Genomic DNA, 21,999 nt, shown 5'->3' on the forward strand with positions numbered 1-21,999 from the left:
GGTAGAGTCAAACCAAGGATTTAGAGGTCCTAGATTTCAAGAAGGGAACGTCCTATGTGCTTGTAATTGAATTGGTATTTGTATCCATATTTCAATATTGTGAAGAAAGAAAATCTCCCTGATCCAAAAGGGGATGCCTAGATGTAGTTTGCAGTGGACCGCAAATGAACCATGATAAAAATCCTTTGTGCACTGTTCTTTCTCTCTTTATCTTCTTTATGTTTCTTGCCATTATAAATTGAATCTGTGATTGAAAAGTTGGATATTTTTTTACTGTCATATACTTAATAATTGTGTGTAAAAATATTTGTATTACATATGTTCAATTTTGTTTTAATTACTGTGCAAATTACATGTCTGATCCTTCTGTTCTGTGCAGTAGTTAATCGATTAAACCTTGTTGTTAATTGATTAACTTGACTATCTTCCAGCAGTTGGATTTTGGTTCAAGAAGCAGTGATCGATAATCGCCACTGACACCTAACACCATCCACCAAGTGTAGTAGAGTAAAAGACCCATTGACAAAGGAGTCCCAAATCTCCGTGTCGATTGCCTCAATGAAGATTCTCATGCGCACCTTCTAGTAGGCGTATCCCTCGCTATTGAAAATTGGAGGGCGGTTGATGGATGTGTCATTACCGCTGAAAGGCTTAGGGGAACCCATAGTGATAATCTCTAAGATCAACGAATTAAGCAACCAAGTTAGCACCTTCGTACTAGCTCTGATACCACTTGTTGGATACTAGTAAGGTAAAATACACCTAGAGGGGGTAAATAGGTGTAACGGATCACTAATCCCGCTTTTTTGATTTATACATAAAATACAAAGTTGTTGCAGTTAATCGATTATCAACAAGGTTAATAGATTAATGACAATTGATTTAATCGATTATAGTTAGCTTGTTAATTGATTATAGTGATTGATAATTCTTTGAAAAACAGACTTTTCTTGCGATGAAAATAGTGATGTTTTCTAATCTTTACTATCCTAAATTGATTCATGATTATTCACAGATCAACAGCAGTAAGCACTAATCACAATATGCAATTAAACACAGAAAGCAAGTAAAGACAGAATCTTAAAGAGATAAGGAAAAAGAAAGGTGCTCAAGGATTTTTATCCTGGTTCGTTTGTAGGTCTACTTGCAAACTACATCCAAGCCTCTCGGTTGATCTAGGAGATTTTTCTTCACTATTAGAAATGTATGTTCAATTACAATCACACTTCCAATAACCCTAGCTAGAACTTTGTTCTTGAATTCGTTGAGCCTACACGCTCGATTTGACTACTATATACGCATACTAGGTTACCACACCGTTCACGAAACTGGCCCCAGCTGAAACTATTGCTCGATTCAAGACTCTCTACCTTATGAAGACACTCAATTCTCTACTTGTGGTGATACCAACACACCACGAGAATTATCCTTGAATAACAGAAAATTTGCCGAGTTACTTTGCACACAAAATTGTGCGGATACAGACTCTGAATTCAGCTACAACCCTTGATAGAATTCTCACAAACAACCCTAACACTAAGTTTGAAGATTATGTAAGGTTTTTCAATTGAATGAAAATTTTCAGCACATTGGAAAAGACTTTCTCTCTTTTCTCTCTTGTAAAAGAATGCAAGAAAAACTTCTCAAAGATCAGCAAGATAGCCTTGAAAATTAAGCTCTAAGAATCTTAAGTTTTTCTCTCTCTCTCTGAATTGAAATTTTGAAATTTGTTTTCTAAAAACTGATTGTTCTGATTAAAATAACAGCTTTTGTTCATAACTGATTTTAACTTATATTAATTGATTATATAGTATGTTAATCGATTAACGTATTTCTTGAAAATAGTTTTTCAGTTATGGCTTAATCGATTATTAACCTTATTAATCGATCAATAAGCCAGAAATCCTGGGAGGTTAGCTACTGTAACTCATTTTAATCGATTATACCTTTACTTAATCGATTAACAGATTTCAATAAGATTTAATCGATTACCAATTGAGTTAATCGATTAATATGTGTGAAAATAGTTTTTCCTAAATGTGTGGTAAACTCTCTATATGATGAAAGAGCATTAACTCATGATTTTGAAATTATTGATTTCTTTATGCACGAAACCATGTGATGCATCAACCTATATGATTTTCATTTTAGACTTTGTGTGAGACTTCCATCTTGGGTTTACCTAACCTAAACTCAATACTAGGCAAGCATCTTAGAACTCTAGAATATAAAAGTAATCATAAGTTCTACGATGTTGACCTTGAGTTTTCGGTATGTTGTTTGTTGTGATGCTCAAGTCTTCAAGCTTTCATTTAACTCTGTCTTTATCAAAACTAAGTATATCAATCATGATAGTATCCTTTGACTATTTGTCATTTCATGTATAGGAGGTGATACAACTATATCTCGTCTTATGTAAGAATTTGGGTTTGAGTATTGCATATGAAAAGAAAACATCATTAAGAAAGTTAATCCTATCATTTTGTGGATGTTCTTGATTTGAATGAAGCTATATGTGATTTAGAGAAGATGTATATCTTGATTTATCTATCTCAAAATTGAAAATATGTTTAATATATTAAAAATGAAGTTTTTATTTATCTATATTTATATATATATATATATATGTGAAGATGTAATATAAGAATTTAAATTATCTTTTCGGAACAAACTAATTTTTTTTTTAAGATGAATGGTTTTATCACCAACAAAACGTATGTCAATTATCAGCTTAGGTTGCTATATTACAAAATAGACCTAGGCACACTTAACCAAAGTCTTATTGCATGTTTGGTATGGATTAAAATTTTGAGTTTTTGCTTATTTTCTGAAAATTAAACTTTAAAATGTTTGATTGGCAACCAAATAAAATTATAAACTCAGTTTTTTTTTTAAATAAACCAAAAGTAGAAGCTCCAAAATTATAGGTTGATTTATTTTAGGTTAGATTATTTTTTTTCAATTTTTCCATTTACCTCATCATAACTTTACATTAGGGATGAGATTATTAAAATATTTGTATGAAACTTAACATTTGTGCATTATTTATTTTGTGAGTTGTGTATTCAAGTTTAGCAACTTCTATTTACTTGTGTGTCATGTTGTTTTTAATATTGATATTGGTTTTTATATTGTATTTTATTTTAATATATTATTTTAGCCTTATGCAATATTAAAAATTAGTTTTTTTAGTTAAAATATATATGATAGTAAATATTAAAAAAATGTATATTTAAAAAATAGTGTAAAAAACAACCAAATTAATCATAACATAAACAAATAATCTCATATCATTTTCTGTAATTTACTATGTAAAAAACAATCTTTCCACCTTATCCAAACAAAACATATTAATTTATAATCAATTTCCAGCTAGCTTATAATCTCACGGTTTATAAACTGAAATGTGCGTGTTTGGTATGGATTATGTTTTTAGTTTCAGTTTATAATTTGTGAGATATAAAGTGAGACTATAATATGTTAAGATTATAATTTGTTTATATTTGTTTATCTTAGCTGAAAACTAAATATAAACTAACCTATTTTACTTTGGTAAGATGAAAAGACTGTTTTTTATATAGTAAATGATAGAAAATAGTATGATATTATTTGTTTTTGTTATGGTTATTTTGGTTGCTTTTTACGCTATTCTTTAAATATACAATTTGAATACTTACCATCATATATATTTATATTATAAAAAAATTAATTTTTAATATTGCATAATAAAACCTAAAAATATATATTAAAATAAAATACAATATAAATATCAATATTAAAAAATAATATAACACACAAATAAATTGAAGTTGATAAATTTGAATTACACAATTTACAAAATAAATAACACACAACTATCAAATTTTATGGAGTTTGAAAGTGATAACAGAGAGACTTATAAAGTTTAGTGGAATAGTAAAAAATGAGAAGAAAAATAAATTTATGATAAAGTAAAATGGAAAGCAGAAAAATTTAAAAAAAAAGGAAAAGAAAAAAACTAACCATGATACTTAATTAGATTTGAAGTTGTTATAGGCGGCTGAGAAATATGCAACGTGGAGTACCCAAATTTATAGCAACACGGGTGTTACGAGATGGTCGGAACCTGAAAGAGAGAGAAAGAGAGAGAGAGTCTGAAACAAATATTACAAAATTTTCAATTAGAAATGGCTATGTCTTTGCGTTTTCATTCTCAACAACTACCCTCTTTCTCTCTATCTGTAACTTCCTATTTTTTTCTCTACATAACCAAATCTAACCTTTGAATTCTCTAATTCAATTTAAACTCTTACTTGTTGTGTTTCAGATTCTTAATGTTCATCGTAGATATTGTATCTTTGCATTTTTTACCTAACTCTTTAATTTTACTACTCTATAACTGCATTGTTTCATGAATTTGATTTTAATTTTATTTAAACATGCAGTCTCTTAGTATTGCAAGGAAAGTGCTTGGGAGTTTTATAACAGGCAAGTATGCTTCCTCTTACATACCTACATACAAGCTTCTTTTGTTTTACCGATTAAAAAGGACGTCACAGTGCACGAGGCTGTCAATTAGTTGAAATATTAAACATATGCAGTGTTACCTTGCAAGCAGAGAAGTTGTTTCCAAGATTTGAACATATGGCTTTTCATAGTAGCAAGTTGCGCTGAGGCGCGCCCTCTTCTTTTGTTTACATAAAGACGACATTTGAAACACATGTCAGAATAGGATAGATTGATAGAACATAACATGTGAATTCTGATCCATGTCTAGTCGATTTTATAATTAGAAAAGAACAGAACATTTCATTATGTTATGTTCAGTTCACATGCCAAACACCCCAAAACCTTATCTATGAGTATTTCACTGTGTTTCTACGCATTTTTTCATGCTCATAGATATTGTTCAATTAAGGAGAGAAAATTGGGACTCTGCATCAAGAGGTGGAAGACGGGTATCCTTCAAGGGCTGTGTGAAATTTGTGCAAACATCATGCCGAATATCTGCTCCTGGGACTTTACCAATAGATGATGAAAAAGCCCAGTCTAACGTCGTCAGGGATAAGAAGGTGGTTCCTGATGCGGATCCACCCAGTACCAAAGATGTTAACCTATTGTATGAGTTTTTTGACCAAAGGTTAATTTCCAAATTCTACTGATTTGTTTGGTTAGAGATATATTTTACATTCCATACTGTATAATATATATAATATTAGTACTTTGATAATGATGATTTACATTCTGCAAAGTTTAAGAATTTTTTAACTGGGTTTCAAATTTAATATACAGTACCAAGCTTGTGGTATTGACCGGAGCTGGAATTAGCACAGAATGTGGTATCCCCGACTATAGAAGGTTCTGCCTCTTCTATGTACTACTTTTTAATTGACCAATATATTTATTAGGCAGCAGTAACACACTACAGTCTTGCTCAAAACTGCTACTTACTGTTGTCTTTTATGGTGTTCATTTGTTTATTTGGCACTATTTATTAATATTTGTAGGAACTTGTAATTGTCATGGTGTAACATTCACAGGAGGATTCAGTGGTTCACTTGTTTGCTTCTTTGCTCATCCTATGATGCTATCACCGATGTTGTACTTAGATCAATAAGTGCTAGTACATTTCCTCACATTTTGTTTTATCTGTCATTTCTTGTTATTATCTGATTATCAATAAAATGAGAAAAATAATTAGTGTTTAGGATAGGGGAACCAACACTGGGAAGATTGTAGCTAGTGAGCCCAGAGAAAAGCCACATAAGCGTGTTTGACATCACATCTTGACTTAACCTTTAGGTGTTAGGTAATAAATTCATTCGCTTATATCTTCCTCATTTGCCTATTTCTTCTCAATGTAGGATTTATTTTACTCACACTTAGATCCACAATTTCAATTTAGACAAAATTTTACTTTTCTCCTGTCTTAAATTTCATATATGCTCATTATTTTTTTTGCGAGAATCCAGCGTAATGTAATCATATTCAATTAATCGTGTCATGTCATGAACCTAACGAGTCTAACTGTACTTAGCTCAAGTACTACTTGTTTATCTAACGAGCTCAATTTTTAGCTCAAGTGCAACTTGTTTGGTTCATTGAATAATTTTATCGAGCTAAATAACAAGTCAAGTTTGTAATGAATGTCAAGTTTGTTCAGTTCATTGTCAGCCTTACAGGTCTGTGCATGGATTAAACAAGCTTTCAGTGGATTAATTGAAGAAATTCTCGCGCATTTTCGTATGAACCGCTCCCGAAGGTCTTGCTAGTCACTTGGCAAGAGCTTTAGCACTTTTAATCTTGACACACTTCATGGTGATCCAGTTGTAGACATGGAAAAACCCCAAACGAGGATCGGCTGAAACTCCTAATGCCTTTCAATTTTGGGCCCACCAATTCTGAAGATGCAAACTTGACCTTTGCACTTTGCTTAAAGATCTCTAGTTTGAATGAGGGTGATAGAGCATTATCTTATCTAGGAATTAATTGGTTTAGCTTAATTTGAATTTATCACTAGTTTGTGTTAATCCATCTACTTTCTATTCCGTTATTATTTAGTCTGTCTTTATCTTATCTTTTGCGCCCATTGTCTATATAATAAACTGCATTGACTGACTTGAGTTCAGTCAATCTTTCCATTCAAAACTATATAGACTGACTCCAGTCAAGTCAACCTTCATCTTCGTCTTTTGTTCTTATTCTTGTCAACTGAGAGAAGTTATTTTTATTGCAGCCCCAATGGAGCTTATAGCACTGGTTTCAGACCAATAACTCATCAGGTGACCAACCGGCATCTTCAACCATATCTTTTATTGTGCTGTGGTAGGTAGTGCCTAAATGATATAGGAAAATATGGCCAAAGAAAAATTTAAGGATTGGAACACATAAATTTCCTGCTTTTACATATGTTCCAGTTGGTTGCTTGAATGACTTGGAATTTCTTATCATTTTCAAATACCTTTCATATTATGGGACAAAGAAAAAGTACCTTCAGTATTGGCAGCATCTACAGCTGAGTACTTTCGAAGACAAGAGAAGTTATTGTTTGAGTCATAACAGAATATTTATACCTTGATGTCAGGAAAGCCAAGAAAGAGAACATATGGCAAAGAGAATTCTCCAACCAAGAAAGAATAGTATTTCAATTATAGATAAGTCATGACGAATTTAGAATTAGCATGGTGGGCATATTGACGTTGAGTTTTATGGCAACATGATAGTTTAGAAAAGTTGAAACATCACTGGAAATTAATGCCAATATTCATAATGAAAAGTCCAGAATGCAAGGGTTGATAACATAGTCTCAGATTTCTTTTTGCCATTTCATCGTAATCTTTGCCTTTAAGTTCTCCTTTATTTTGACATTGTTGAAAAGGAGTTTCTCCGTTCAATTCGATCTCGAAGACGATATTGGGCAAGAAGTTATGCTGGGTGGAGGCGATTTACAGCAGCACAACCCAGTGCTGCGCATCGTGCTTTGGCAACACTTGAGAAAGCTGGCCGAGTTGACTTTATGATTACCCAAAATGTTGACAGGTATCTAATTATTTTATTAAGGCTTACTTGGAAAACTTAAGATATTACTACAGGCAAGCCGACCCTGGAATTTTCTTGCATTTTGTTCTCAGGCTGCATCATCATGCTGGTAGCAACCCATTAGAGTTACATGGGACTGTATATACTGTAATTTGTACAGATTGTGGATATTCTTTTGACCGGAGCTTATTTCAGGATCGGTTGAAGGCCCTTAACCCAAAGGTCAGTTGTGTGGACTTATTTTATGGGGAAATGTGTTATCAATTGATAAATGCTGAAAGGTGATTTCTATATTAACAAGTTAATATAAAATATTATCACGTTGAAAGATGTGACACTTAGATATAAGGCATAATCGCCCTTGCTGGTTGACAATTATAGTATCTGTGTAAACACAATTTGACTAGAGGTGTTTATATATTATTTAGCTAGGTTTTGCTGTGGCTAAAAAAAAATCTCTTTTTATTTTTTTTTGAATCTGTGGAAAAGATAAGTTTAGAAGAACAATTATACAATTTGGTGCTCATCCATCTGGTGCGACATGGGGAGAGCATGATCCCAATAAATGGTTTATTTCATAGTTTTAAATTAAATTTGATTGATGTGAAAATATAAGTATTAAAATGTTGAGATAAAATTTTAAATTTATATGCAGTACTTGCTATTAAAACTCGTGCACATAGTTACACTTGTATACTTTCTTGCAGATGAACTACAAGAAGTAACTCTCCTATATCATAACCATTCATTAAATACTTAATATCTTCCTATATTCACTAATTATGAAGTACGGAAATAAAAAAGACAACCGAGTGAGTGTACCATCTTCAATCTTGTAGGTATTACTAAAATTTGTAGGGTACAATGCAATATTAGAAATTGTCTTACAGGAATATAAGACAGTCAGTTGAATTTTCTTAAGAATCATGTTTTGTATGTTTCAGTCATTTACGCCATTGCTGATTGTATATGTCTAATATGTTTTCTTTGTACTGAAAGTAGGACATCTTGCATCATGATTTTGGATTTTAAAGAAAAGATGGAAAAAACAAATTGCTTTATCCTTTACCAGTGCTTCATTTTATCAATCCCTTAATGTAGTGGTTAGAATTTCGTTTCCCAAAACATAGTAGTACTTCATATGTCACTTCTGAGTTTCCCTTTCTGATTTGTCTTTCACTTCTGTAAAATCAATGTTTTACGACAGTGGGCGGCTGCAATCGAAAATTTGGACCATGGAAACCCGGGTTCAGACAAGAGCTTTGGCATGAAACAAAGACCTGATGGTGATATTGAAATTGATGAAAGATTTTGGGAGGAGGATTTTATCATCCCAACCTGTCAGAAGTGCAATGGAGTTCTCAAACCTGATGTAGGTCATCTTACTTCTTTCACTTGAAATGTCTGCAGTTCCTTGCGTGGATACTTAAGTGTGTTGGTTTTGTATGGAATTAATGTTACTTTATTTTTATTGCTGGTAGTCACCAGAGAAGCATAAACTATATGAATTACTGTTCTCTTTATAATTTATCTATATAATAGAGGAACAGAGTGAATCTATGAGCACCCTATCCCCTCCCTCCTGAACAAAATAGAATGGTAAAAGGAAAGAAGAAACTATCTGGATTTGATCTGCAGTGAAGCTGAATAGACCTATTATTTCATTTGCTTTCTGGATGTTTTCCCAACAGGTTTAGAAAATATTCTGGTTGAGAACATTTTAGGTGGTGCTTGGCTTCATTTATGCTTTTATTTCCGGTTGATATGTTTTCACTCATAGTTGCAACTATGCCACCTTGATTTTCTGACTTTTATGAAGGTAATAATGAAAACAAGAAAAAGTTGTTTTTGCCACCACCTTAACAAAAGTTTGGAAATAGGAAATAAAGTGAAAACAAAGTCGAAATTTTGAGATTATGAATATTAATGTCATGAGAAAGAAAACACAAAGCAAAATCAATGCCACTTACATTTTCAATTTTCGTTAGGTTCTATGTTTGTAATCCTGGGAAATTGAATTTTTCCTGTTCGTCTTTGAGGAATCAGATCAAAATTCCAACTTTGATGACCATTTATGCTGTATATATTTTTACTGAATTGTGTTTTATGTGACAAACCTTAATGTGTTGTTCATGGAATGTTTTTAGGATTCAAATATTTCATGATTTAGACGGAAGGAACAGACTACATACAGCTTTTGTCAAACAAATTACCTTATTTCGTGAAGAGAGAAATATTCTGTTAACCATATATAAATGCATCTGATCATTTTTATTTGTGTCTTATTTTGCTAGCAAGATGTGAATCAAATGTGAAATGCTTACTAGTGTTGTTCTCAAATTTTTTTGTTAATGATTATGAAGGTTGTCTTCTTTGGTGATAATGTTCCCAAGGACAGAGCTGATATGGCAATGGAAGCATCTAGAAGATGTGATGCTTTTCTTATACTAGGATCATCTGTGATGACCTTTTCTGCTTTTCGACTTGTCAGGTAGATTCAAAAAAGTTGTGTAACTCTTTTGGTTATGGTGTTAAAATGATCAACTTGTTTACATGGAATAATAATTACACATGATCTTCATCATGTCCTATGTTGGAATGGAACAGTCATCATAGGACATGATTGGGTTTTTACTCTACCTTTTATTCTAAAGAGGAACAGTCATCATATAAATTAAACTTCAATACTTCAATTTATGAAGAGGAAGCTTTTATTCTACCTTTTATTCTTGAACTTCAAGCCACGAAAATAGTTTTCCTTTGCCTGTGTTCTATATTTTAGCTGCATATCTGACTTGATTGGGTTTTTAAAATCTACCTCCACAGAGCAGCTCATGAGGCTGGTGCTGCTACTGCGATCGTAAACCTAGGCGTGACACGTGCAGATGATTTTGTGCCTTTGAAAATCAATGCGCGATTGGGCGAGGTATCTGTCTCCGAGCTGATCTTAACTTTAAATTCTAAATATTGAATGTTTACTTACTACCCAACATCTTACAAGCATTGCATTGTTGCAGATCCTGCCAAGAGTACTTGACATGGGATCCATAAGCATACCTGCTGTGTAATTGTTAATAGATGACACAATGCATCAAGGTCTACTTGAATTATTCCCATGCCACCTGATTCTTAATCTTATGTGTTGTTCATTGCAACTTCTACTCATGCATGCATTGAGTGAAGTAATCAAAAATTCATGCTGTGATCATGCAGTTGCAGAGTTTGGATACATGCAGATTATTAACATAATTTCTTTAAGAGATTATGTTAGTTAGTGCCTGTGTTGAATAAACTACTATAAGCTAGATTGATGTTTTTTACATTCTCACTTACACCCTACTCAAAAGTTCAAAAACTTGTATTTTATTTTACCATTATCATATTGTGTTGTCAGATTGAATGAATGAAGATGTAAGTGATATTCATGTTACATTTAGCTGGAATAATATTTGTTAACTGTAGTACACCTTGTTCTCTTAATACTAGAGGGTAAATATAAAAATAAAAAATAATTATTACTGTCAATAAGATAAAAAAAACCACACAATTGATTGATAATATGAGAAGAATCTACACAATGACATATATTAATTAAATCTAAGTAATTAAATTTATAAAATAATGAGTTTAATATCTATGTACTGATAGTGTAAAAATTTATACATAATTAGTATATCATCTATTATTTAATTGAATTACTTTCTATGTAGAAACAATGATGATTGAAAATAAATGTCAATAATGTAATGATGATATAAAAGAAATTAAATTGTAGTGTATACATCTTTTTTCTTACCATTAGGATTCACATATATTTAAAGTATTTTTCTTACAATGGCACATCCTTTTGTCATACATCTATATTGATCTTATTTATTTTGGACATATTCTAAAATGTATTTTTATTTTGACTTTTATAATTAAAACACCTATAGATTTAAGAAGAAAACCTATAGAATCTGCCTCCACTTAAATTAAGAGAAAAATATATATACACACTTATATATAAACTATATATATATATCTATATAAAAATTGTTGGACGATATGATCACTATATATAAAATTTTAAATTGACACTTTTAAATTAAACATGTTACCCTTTACACATATATTATTTTATTTTATTTTTATCCCTTAAATATTATGCAACTGATTACAAAATGTCCATATATTTTGATTCCTTTCTTCAAGTCTTTCCTCAACGGTGGCTAGGTTGTTAGTTTGGTTTGGGAACGACCAAACCAAAACCCTGTCCAAGTCTTTAATTCATCATCATCGTTGGGCATAGCACAGTATATACGAAACAACCTTGTATTCCTTCAAAAACCTTAGCATAGAAAAAAACATTAACAGAATCAGACAAAATTAATTGATGGGAAATTTATTTGTGAAGAAGCCAAAGGTTACAGATGTGGATCGAGCAATTCTCGCTCTCAAGACCCAAAGACGAAAGCTTGCTCAATATCAACAAAAGGTTCTACCCCTTTTCTCCTTTTTCTTCAATTCATTTATGTCATTATGAATTTGGTTTATGTAATTTATTTGAGTTTGAAAAGGAATGATTTTTTCATGTATTATCTGATCTGGGTTGTGAATATAACTTGACCTAGTTTCCGATTTGGCTCTTAACAGAATGCTTTGTGTGTGTCTGTGTGGGTACTAAATGGTTTAATTTAGTGGTTTTTGTTAAGACTAATGTATTTTAATACTAATGGGGAATTTAAAAGAGTTCATATTTAAAGATGGTTATTTAAATTTAATTTTCCTGGAATGTAAGTTTTAATGAGTGAAATTTAGTAGATTGGCTCTTAGTTGCCCGGCACATGGTATGGGTACATGGCTCACTTGGGTATGCAATTTGTCACTTTTTGCATTAATTTTATGGGACCTTCCATATAGTGCGTGAAATGATGAAACCGGTATGCGGTACGTAACCTAAATGAGAGAATTATGTGATTATGGTTTGAGACTATCAAAGAAGATCCCATTTTAAAGTCTTTGGAAAAATCCACAAGGTGCTTATTTAGGTTTGGCTAATCATATAAGCAGGTGCTTGAAAGAGCATAAAAAAGTAGCATATGGCCTTCCTTCAAACCCTTTTTAACTCATTGCAATAAGCTTGTTAGAGAAACTTTTAAAATAAGGTAAAAAGGACTTGTCTGAATGTCATAAACTCTTATGTGTCAGTAAGTGCTTTATTAAGTTGTTTACTGAAATGTGTTAATGAATGGAAAAGGGCTAAACTTGGTTTTATGTTGCTGAAATTTTCCATGACTTGGATGGACTTTTCTGCTCTAGTGATGAAATTACAAAGAAATGAATATAGAGATTTTATAATCCTTTCAGAGAATCAATTCCCTTACACCAATGTTATTCCCAAAAAACTGCTATACAATAACCCCCCCTTCACTATGTATACTAACCCACTCCTTCATGTGATCAGTTTCGGCAGTTACACTGCCTGGGATATTCCAGCACTGTTGCTGCCACGTGGATTAGCAGTGCCACGTGGCCTTCTCTGATATACCCGGGTAATGGGTGGTCTCCCCTGCACCCTATCATGCTCTGTGCAAGTGTGTCATAATGAGTATACTATGGCAGAGATCGCTAGACCCCATGCTATGAATAATTAAATTCAACTAAGACTTGTATTACTTCTGCATGTTTTTGATAAAAGAAGTTTTATTGGATAAAAAAGAAGAATAGGAGTCCAAGAGTCTAAAAAGCATATAAGAAATAATGCAACAGTCTTCCTGCATATATGAAAATGATGGTCATAAAAGCTCCAATGAAAATCTAAAAAGCAAAATTCGGCCATAACAGCTCTAAAGAGATGGCCGTGTCCTTAGAAATCTGCACATTCTGCTCCACCAAATGTACCATAGAACTGCAAACACTTGACACTTTTATAGAATTATAACCTCCTTACTTGTACCAAAGCTTTTGAAGTTAACCATTGAGACCTGCTCCAAACTCAGAGGACAAATCCTGTTTGCATAAAAACTCTATTCAAATTATTCCAATAGCAGTGGCTGCTAGGCAGTGTAAAATTAACTGAGGTGAAGGTTCCAAGCTAGAGCAACACATTTTCAATCATCATCCCATTTTTCTCTTTAATATGTATAAACCAGACATTTAATCAAAATGGTGTAGTGTTTTCGATTGAGTGTGTGCGTTTGCATGTTAATTGCATTTCTTCTCGTGTATGTGGTAAGTCTTGCGAAGTTTAAGGAGGCATTGCTTTCATTTTTTAACTCTTTCCCTTTGGACTTCTTTTCCATCCATTTTCTCTTACACCATGGTAATCGAGTACATATTCTGGCTTGCATAGGTGCATCCACGCATGCATCAAATTAGCTTGCAAATAAACTTTTATAAAATGCTAGGAAGTAGACAGCAACTATAGTCATTTGAGTGCCTTTTGATCTTCTGTAAATCATGTATAAAAAATGACTTCAACAAAACAATGATGATGCTTACACTTTTTTATTAACAAGTAGTCGGTAAATTTATGGCTCCTGTGCTTTCAAATGAACAAGTTCAGGATATTTTGGAATTGTCTAAACTGTCTGGTCAACCATGATATAGCATTTTAGTTAAAACATGAGTATTAGTACTATTTAGTACCTACGGGATATGTTGCCTAACTTGAATTATTTTCTTTTTTGCACTCATTTTCCAGCTTGATGCTGTTATCGAAGCAGAAAAACAAGCTGCAAGAGACTTGATTCGTGAAAAGAAGAAGGACAGGGCCTTGCTAGCGTTAAAGAAAAAAAAGACACAAGAAGAATTGTTGAAGCAAGTTGACGCCTGGCTTATAAATGTTGAGCAACAAGTAATATTTTAATATTGGATTTATTGTTCACTGTCATTTTACTTATTCTTTGTTTTGTTTCATTTTGTACAACTGTGGTAGTTAGATCATGAAGTTTTCGCATCTTTTGATGGCTTAAGAACTGCTAATTTCTATGCCCCTTCTTTATATGAGATAGCTGTGCATCAAAACTACTTTCTTTTAACACGATTATACACCTAGAACAAACACATAATTATTCCTTTGATTCAGTTAACAGATATTGAACTGGCAAGCAAGCAGAAGGCCGTGTTTGATAGTTTGAAGGCGGGTAATGATGCAATGAAAGCCATACAAAGTGAGATAAACATTGAGGATGTTCAGAAACTTATGGACGATACTGAAGAAGCTAAAGCTTATCAAGATGTGAGCTTGACTTGACCTCCAATCCTTATTCTTTATTTTTTTGTTCCCAAACTGATTTCTATTCGTAGTTTCAGTGCAATAGGATTGTACTAGTTTGGTTGAGGTGTTGTCGGCAATTTTTTACTGCTACTTTTTCTATCAATTTCAATCTGATTCCTTTCTGCTTGCATTTGATGCTTACTGATCATAGCAATACTTTTGTTGAATTTCGCAGGAAATTAATGCAATACTAGGGGAGAAGTTATCAGCAGAAGACGAGGAGGACATCTTGGCAGAATTTGAGAACTTGGAAACCCAGGTATATGGATTTTCATTTTTTTCTATTAACTTGTAATATATTCCAATATCATCCATTCAAAAAAATTAAGTGAACTATTGATTAAATCAAAGTAGTGCTGAAGGACAAATATTATTATGCTTCAATCTAACCCTCTCACTTACCGTACCTCTTAACTGGAGGAGTTGCATATTATATTAGCCAAGGTTAATGGTACTTCTTCATTCTAGATTGAATTTTGTGTTTTTGGTTTGATATGTTATGAATGTATGTAAGATAATTTGTGGCATGGTATCTAGTGATGAAGTAACATGTGTACTGCAAGTAGCTGCATATTCTAACTGCCTGCTAGTTATGCTGCCATTGGAAACATGGTTCCTTAGCAAAGTTTTTGAGCTAATGGTTGACTGCAGAGATTATGAATTCAAAATTATGCATATTATATAAATGAACTATGAAAATCATGTGTAACAAAAACAATTCTTGATCAACAAGAGGTTTTAATGTGCAATAGATGCATCATGCATTCATGGCCCTGTACGTTATTATTTTTCGGTAATTGACATAGTTCCTGTTATTGTCATCAGCTTACTGTCGAAGATCTTCCTGAAGTTCCTGCCTCAGTGGCTGAAGAAAGTGATGAAAGGTTGGACCTTCCTGATGTCCCAACCAAGGCACCAGTTGCCGGTGATGCTGAAGTATCTGCAAAAAGAAAAGGTATCTTCCCTTCTCCCATGCACTCTCCTGTTTTCCCTCGCCCCAAAAAAAAGCAAGCAAACAAAAATAAGTAGTAAATAAATTGTCTAATGGACTGATGGTGCAACAGTTACGGAGGAACCATTGGCCGCTTGAAGAACATTGAGCCTGAAACACATCAACCACGTCGAAAACCAAGGCGAAGCATCTGGGATTTGGCATTTATGTCCGCCGGTATTACAAATTGTGCTGTAAATTTCATGCAGTTACTGGAGTTTTGATTTGCTTTAGTATTTGCAGTGACATTTAATTTGTATAGATATGGATATATAATTCATGAAACTATGTTGTTTTTTCTCTCCCTAACAGCTTTTTCGCATTGTTTACTTAGATGTTTCAATGAGGGTGTAGACACTTGGTCAAAATATACAGTTGACTAATAATGTCCAAAAGACTTGGTTGATAGGGTTGTATCTTTCTTTCATTCTTTTTTCTTGTAGAGGAAGATTTGACATTCATCACACATCACAGGATTGTGCTTCAAGGATTTACAACATAGTTTGCAGAGTTGATATGCACATGATACTTAGCTTAACCTCTTTTGGATTATAAATGAGGAAAAATAGAAAACTAATCGGTGCTAATTTTGGTTTATCGGTTTTAAAACAGGGTTAGTGCCATTGACAATTGATTTTTCTTAAGGTTTCAATTAGAATCTTGTACATGGAAAAAAATAGGTTTGAGTTTTTTAAAGCTTGACTCAAATTAGGCTGAGTTTGAAGTTATATTTGAATGTTTGCAAGTTTGAGTTTTAGAGAGAAAAGAAAGGTTTCAGAGTCATTTCACAATGTATTTCATTGTTGTGAAGTCTTCTTTTCACATATAAAATCCTACTTGCAAAGAAGCCCTAAGATTTTCATAGAAAAACTATGTGCATTCATAAATAAATAAAATGCCACAGAAAACTGTATCAAAGCTAAACAAATTAACTTGACCGATAGTGTATAGAACTCTACATTCATATTGCACTCAATTTCACCATTCTTCCGAAGTTCATGTATGGAAAAGAATTTTGGAGAGATATGTTTGGTCTTGTCTCCTTTAATGTAACCCCTTTATTTGAGCAATGCATGCAATATTATCTCTTTTAAGATTACTTGACTTTTGAATGTGTTATTATTTTTTGTTTGGTTGGGCACCAAAAAAGAACAATTCCAACATCTGTGAACATGTACCATGTTCGAGCTATACTTTATGTGCATCTGACAAATACCCATCATGTGATTATCCAATTATCTTACACTTTTGAGTCCTTTTATAGATAATAATTTTACATCAGTTGTTCCTTGAAGATAACCAAGGATATGTTTAATACCATCCCAATGCCTTCATGTTGGTGCAGAACAATGGATTACTAATAGATTTAGAAAAAGAAAAAAACAACCCTTGTATTATTGGCTAAACACATTAATTATCAACTCCAATTAAAACAAAGACTAATAAAGTGTTGATTCAGTAGTGTAAAGTCCTACTAGATTAACAGGATGATCAAAATGTCAAATATTCAATTTTTGGGAGCAACACTTGTTAGGAGGAATAGTCACAAACTCGAAAGAGATTAATTATTTACCTAAAAGAGTGGAGAGATTAATTCGGTAATACAAAAAACTCCGCTTAAAACAAAGAATGTTTTGGGTGCCTTTTGGCTTAAGAAACACATATTATGTTGGATAAAGTGTTTAGACATATGTGATCATTAGTATTTGTCAGGAAAAATATTTAATTATTAAATTTTTAATTGTAATATATTTTTTCAACAAATTATAGTAAGTGATATACTAGAAAATGTGCTCCCTTTGGCTTGATGTACTGGAATTGGTGACAGGTCACCCCTAATGGTAGATGGCTAAGGTATTGCTATTGAAACATCATTACATTGAAAGTACTCATGAGATTGAGTAATAAGTACAATTTTTGACTTTTCTTGACCTTTTATTTTGAGGCTCTCTATGCTTCTACACATACACTTAACAAATTTCGCTTGCACTTATGATATACTGATAAGGCTCAAACCAGGCCAAAGATTGTTAATGTGTATAAAAGGAGAAAAGGGGAGTTTGGTTGAAATAGAATAACCAACTTACCTATTATACCCTTAGGTAGTATTACTCATTGAATTAGAGAGAATTCCAACTGATTGTGGAATCAATGAGGGTGCGGATCGAGGGATCCTTGTACACATATAATTCTTCTTCTTCTTCTTCTTACATTCAATAAAATACTCTATAGAACCCTAGTAGAATCCAATTGATTCTGGTTAGGGGCACTTCCTTTCAATTTTGTTTTTATAATTGCAATCCTTGATACCAGTGTTTATCACTGGTATCAGAGCACCGTTTCTGGTGCCTGAGGGAAGTGGCAACCACCATTATTTTCGCCGCGATAGCTTACTGTTTCTACGTGAAGCATGTCACAAGAAAACGAGAATTGGGAAGGGATAAGACAAGAGAGAGAGGAGTAGCGAGGAGTTCAAGTGAAAACGCATGTCACGAGAAAACGCATGTCACGCATGAAAAAAAACAGAAGATTTGCTAGAAGCTATAGCCTCGAAGCTAGGGATTTCAAGTGGTAATCAATCCGTAGAGAGGAGTAGCGAAAATGAGGAGGAGGTAGAAAGCCACAAACTTCCTTCAAGTCACGGTAAATGGAGGAGACTTGAGATTCCAATCTTCTGCGGTGATGATGCACATGGTTGGGTGCAGATATTGGAGAGATATTTTGCGATGCGAGCCATCATAGAGGAGGAGAGGATGCAAGCAACGATGGTTGCCTTCGATGGGAAGGCTTTTAGCTGGTTCCAGTGGTGGGAACGATGCAACCCCTCACCCACGTGGAATAGCTTCAAGATAGTCGTGGTAAGACGTTTTCAACCCTCTATGATACAAAATCCCTTTGAGTTGTTGTTGTCCTTAAAACAAGAGGGAAGTGTGGAAGCATACGTAGAAGAATTTGAGACGTATGCAGAGGCTTTCCAAAAAATCAATCAAGATTTTGTAAGAGGGATCTTCCTAAATGGGTTGAAAGAGGAGGTGAGGGTAGAGGTAAGGTTGTATGAGTTGGGAACTTTACCTGAAGTGATACAAAAAGTCATACTCATTGAACAGAAAAATACAGTGATGAATAGGAGGCCTAGTGGGGGTTATGCTAAATCTGGGATTCCATATAGGAACCTAACTTACAATAGGGTGGTATCATTGGATCCATCTACTACTGGTAGTAACAGGAGAGAGGGATGGAATAGAGGGCCAATCCCTTTCAATCTAAACTAGTAGGATACCAGCTATTGTTTTTGTTATCATATTAATAAAGGTTATAGAAATGTTATATCATATTAATCTTTTTTATAAGTATTTATAAGTAGTTTATATATTCTTTAGAGTGTACCTCAATGAGTAAAGGGTTTTATGGTGGGAGGGGACACAAAACCAAAATTTCTCTACACATGTATATGACTACCTTTTCTATCGTTCGTTCGGGTCTAACTTGGGATTTTATTTTTCCGAAGAAAAACATTTATTCTAGAAATCACACACTTGACACAAGTGTCGAGCAAATCAATACACACTTCCAACATCAAAGTGATAAGGGTAGACCCACTAAACACGTCTACCCCTATTCGAAAGATAAGGATATGCCCGATCAAACCGATCATATCACTTTATGGACCATCAGATCAACTTGATCGTTTTTTATGTGACCACTTTTTAGGCCATCAAATGAAAGTGAACATTTGGTTCTCCACTTATAAATAAAGGTGTTCCACATTTAAAAAAAGTCACATCAATTAAGATGTATATCTTCAGTTTGTCTTCTAACCCTATCTGTTAAAGCATTTCTTTTATAAGAGCGGTGTATCAATCCAAACTAATTATAATTTACAAGTAATGTTTTTTTGATGAATAAAATTACATTATGATGTGTGAATGTGGAAACAATATAGCCTATTAGATACCTATTATATCTAACTATCAAACTTATATAATTATATATATATATATATTATATTATATTAATTTTTATATTATCTTATTTTAATGTAACAAAAATTATTATATATCAATTTTTAATATACAAAAATATAATTGACTATCGGTATTAAATAAATATATTTAAAAATATGCATGTTTGTTTACTTAACCACAAACTTATTGAGGCATTTGATGGTAACATAATATAATTTTAAATTGACTTAAATATCAAACTTTTAGATAGGTTAGATATAGGATATTATATCTATTTGTCTCGCAAAAGTGTGTTATTTTATGTAATATTTTGTGTAGTTAGTTGTAAAAAATATATTTAACTTAAAAAGTTAATAATAAAACATTTTTCTTACCAATAGAAAAATGGCATATAGAGGACACGTTTTTGAAACAAAAAATATACTCCCTAGATATAAACCTTATATTTCTTTAAACAAATCATACTAAAACTGCTATATATTATATAAGTTCACCATGTTTAAAATAAAGTGTACCTCACATATTCTACTAAGTGAATAAGAAGTGTGAATAGACATTTAGAAATATCAATAGTCTAATACTAAAAAATCCTATAATAAGTTACACGTTTTATTAATTGTACATAACCAATAAAACATTGGTCTAGAGGTGTAAAGTCATGTTAACTCTTCAGAAAGATTAAAAATTCAAAGATTCAATTTCTGAGAGCGACACTTATTAAGGGATAATCACACATTTGAAATAAATTAATTTCATATTCATAGGATGAGAGAATATTCTTGGTAGTACAAAAAATATACATATGTCCCCATCCATCTCACCATGGCCCCTCTTCCTTTCTCCCGGATAAGTCCAAAACTTATTGCATAAAGGCCTTATATTTGAGATATTGAAAAAACATCATATAGGACATCAATCACCATGCTAATAATTAATAGGTATTTTCTATATTTATATTAAGCTTTTAAGGTTTTTGTAATGAAGTTTAAAGATTATTTTAAATAGCTTGAAAATATAGACATGTAGTTGAATTAGCAATGCTAGTAAAATACTTTTTCTACCACTTTCTTCAGTAAACTTGTCAATGATGTATGAGTTCCAAAATCATACAAATCAACTCTCTATTTTTTAATTAATTATGAATATTTCCTCATCTCATATGAACAGTATGTATAATTACTCTCACCAAACAAGTGCTCCTTCAAAAATCAAACTTTACATTTTAGCCTTCTACTAATATTTGAGGATTTGTGGAACATTACACCATTGGATCCAACTCTTTCTTAGTAACCAACTCTCTATTTAATGACTCATGCAATTTAGCAAATAATAAAGCATGTTAAAGCAAGTGTTATCACCATTTATATGAATTCAAGTCTTTCTCTCACTTAATCAATAATTTATTTTCTAACATCATCAATAATATTTCTAGTTAGTAGGTTTCCTACTTGGGTGGGTGATGGTTAGATAAATCTTTCAAAAGTGGTATAGATGACTAGATGAGGCCTAAAATATTCACATGTAAAGTTTGTTAGAGACCATATGTAACATCATATCCATCAAGTGATTATTTAACAAAAAAATCATTTGATAGTGTTTGGCAAAGAAGCTTATTTCAATAAGTTATGAGCTTATAAGCTAGTATTCCATTTCATATTTTTTGTTATTTAAGATCATTGCACACAGTAAATTATTAAAGAATATTACATTTTAACTAAAACAGACCAATTTATTTTCTAAGAGAGAATGAAAATAAAATTAATTAATGAAAAATACAATTATTGAATGAATATAGAATTGGAAAAAGTTTGACCTAACCTGAAAATTGTAAACAATTTTGAAACAAACAAAAAACCTAAAATAACAAAAGACATAAGGAATTGATGGAATGTTTGATAAATATTTGAGGTAACTTCTGAACTTGTAGGTTTATATCAATTATTTTACACCTATCAACTCATTAGCTAATAATATTAAACTATTTTGATTCAATTAGCTAGTATATCAACTTTAATTTAAGCTACCTTGTAAGTGCAATGTTAATAGGTTTATTAAGATAATAAACAATGAGCTAAAGTTATTAGTACTTTTTTTAAAATATTTAACAAATAAAATATTCTTAAAAAGGAAACTAAAGGAACAAAGATAATAATTGAGCATTTGAAGTTTTTTCATTGTGGATAAATCATCCCTAATTTGTTAAGTTAGAGATGGTATCTATATACATGTGAAATATGAGTGATGCCCTTATACTGTCAAAATCT

At 32.2% G+C, this 21,999-nt stretch overlaps 2 protein-coding genes across 4 annotated transcripts; both read left to right on the top strand.

Annotated features, from left to right (window-relative positions):
* Window positions 4,049-10,857, top strand: LOC109327154 (NAD-dependent protein deacylase SRT2). 3 transcript variants are annotated; one of them, XM_019560214.1, is made up of 12 exons: window positions 4,049-4,220; window positions 4,425-4,467; window positions 4,882-5,119; window positions 5,272-5,337; window positions 6,716-6,761; window positions 7,358-7,518; window positions 7,611-7,740; window positions 8,726-8,890; window positions 9,882-10,009; window positions 10,345-10,444; window positions 10,536-10,596; window positions 10,646-10,857. In XM_019560214.1, the coding sequence occupies exons 1-11, from the start codon at window positions 4,167-4,169 to the stop codon at window positions 10,584-10,586; spliced, it is 1,182 nt and encodes a 393-aa protein (XP_019415759.1). In that variant the 5' UTR covers window positions 4,049-4,166; the 3' UTR covers window positions 10,587-10,596; window positions 10,646-10,857. The 3 variants fall into 3 exon arrangements, with proteins under 3 accessions (XP_019415759.1, XP_019415758.1, XP_019415757.1); XM_019560213.1 differs by having other exon boundaries at window positions 4,050-4,220; window positions 10,536-10,614; window positions 10,674-10,857; XM_019560212.1 differs by having other exon boundaries at window positions 4,050-4,220; window positions 10,536-10,857.
* LOC109326083 (vacuolar protein sorting-associated protein 20 homolog 2-like) lies at window positions 11,706-16,070 on the top strand. The gene is made up of 6 exons (XM_019558739.1): window positions 11,706-11,995; window positions 14,204-14,356; window positions 14,588-14,740; window positions 14,955-15,038; window positions 15,605-15,734; window positions 15,844-16,070. The coding sequence occupies exons 1-6, from the start codon at window positions 11,894-11,896 to the stop codon at window positions 15,867-15,869; spliced, it is 648 nt and encodes a 215-aa protein (XP_019414284.1). The 5' UTR covers window positions 11,706-11,893; the 3' UTR covers window positions 15,870-16,070.

This window comes from Lupinus angustifolius, chromosome LG14 (genome assembly GCF_001865875.1).
Source record: "Lupinus angustifolius cultivar Tanjil chromosome LG14, LupAngTanjil_v1.0, whole genome shotgun sequence".
Lineage (NCBI taxonomy): Eukaryota > Viridiplantae > Streptophyta > Magnoliopsida > Fabales > Fabaceae > Lupinus > Lupinus angustifolius.

Excerpts from the sequence above, each read along its gene's own strand:
- LOC109327154 (XM_019560214.1), top strand. The coding sequence starts at position 4,167 with ATGGCTATGTCTTTGCGTTTTCATTCTCAACAACTACCCTCTTTCTCT. Across the intron at positions 4,468-4,881 it reads GCTTGGGAGTTTTATAACAG|ATATTGTTCAATTAAGGAGA; the intron begins GCAAGTATGCTT and ends TCATGCTCATAG. Across the intron at positions 5,120-5,271 it reads TATGAGTTTTTTGACCAAAG|TACCAAGCTTGTGGTATTGA; the intron begins GTTAATTTCCAA and ends TTTAATATACAG.
- LOC109326083 (XM_019558739.1), top strand. The coding sequence starts at position 11,894 with ATGGGAAATTTATTTGTGAAGAAGCCAAAGGTTACAGATGTGGATCGA. Across the intron at positions 11,996-14,203 it reads TTGCTCAATATCAACAAAAG|CTTGATGCTGTTATCGAAGC; the intron begins GTTCTACCCCTT and ends CTCATTTTCCAG. Across the intron at positions 14,741-14,954 it reads AAGCTAAAGCTTATCAAGAT|GAAATTAATGCAATACTAGG; the intron begins GTGAGCTTGACT and ends TGAATTTCGCAG.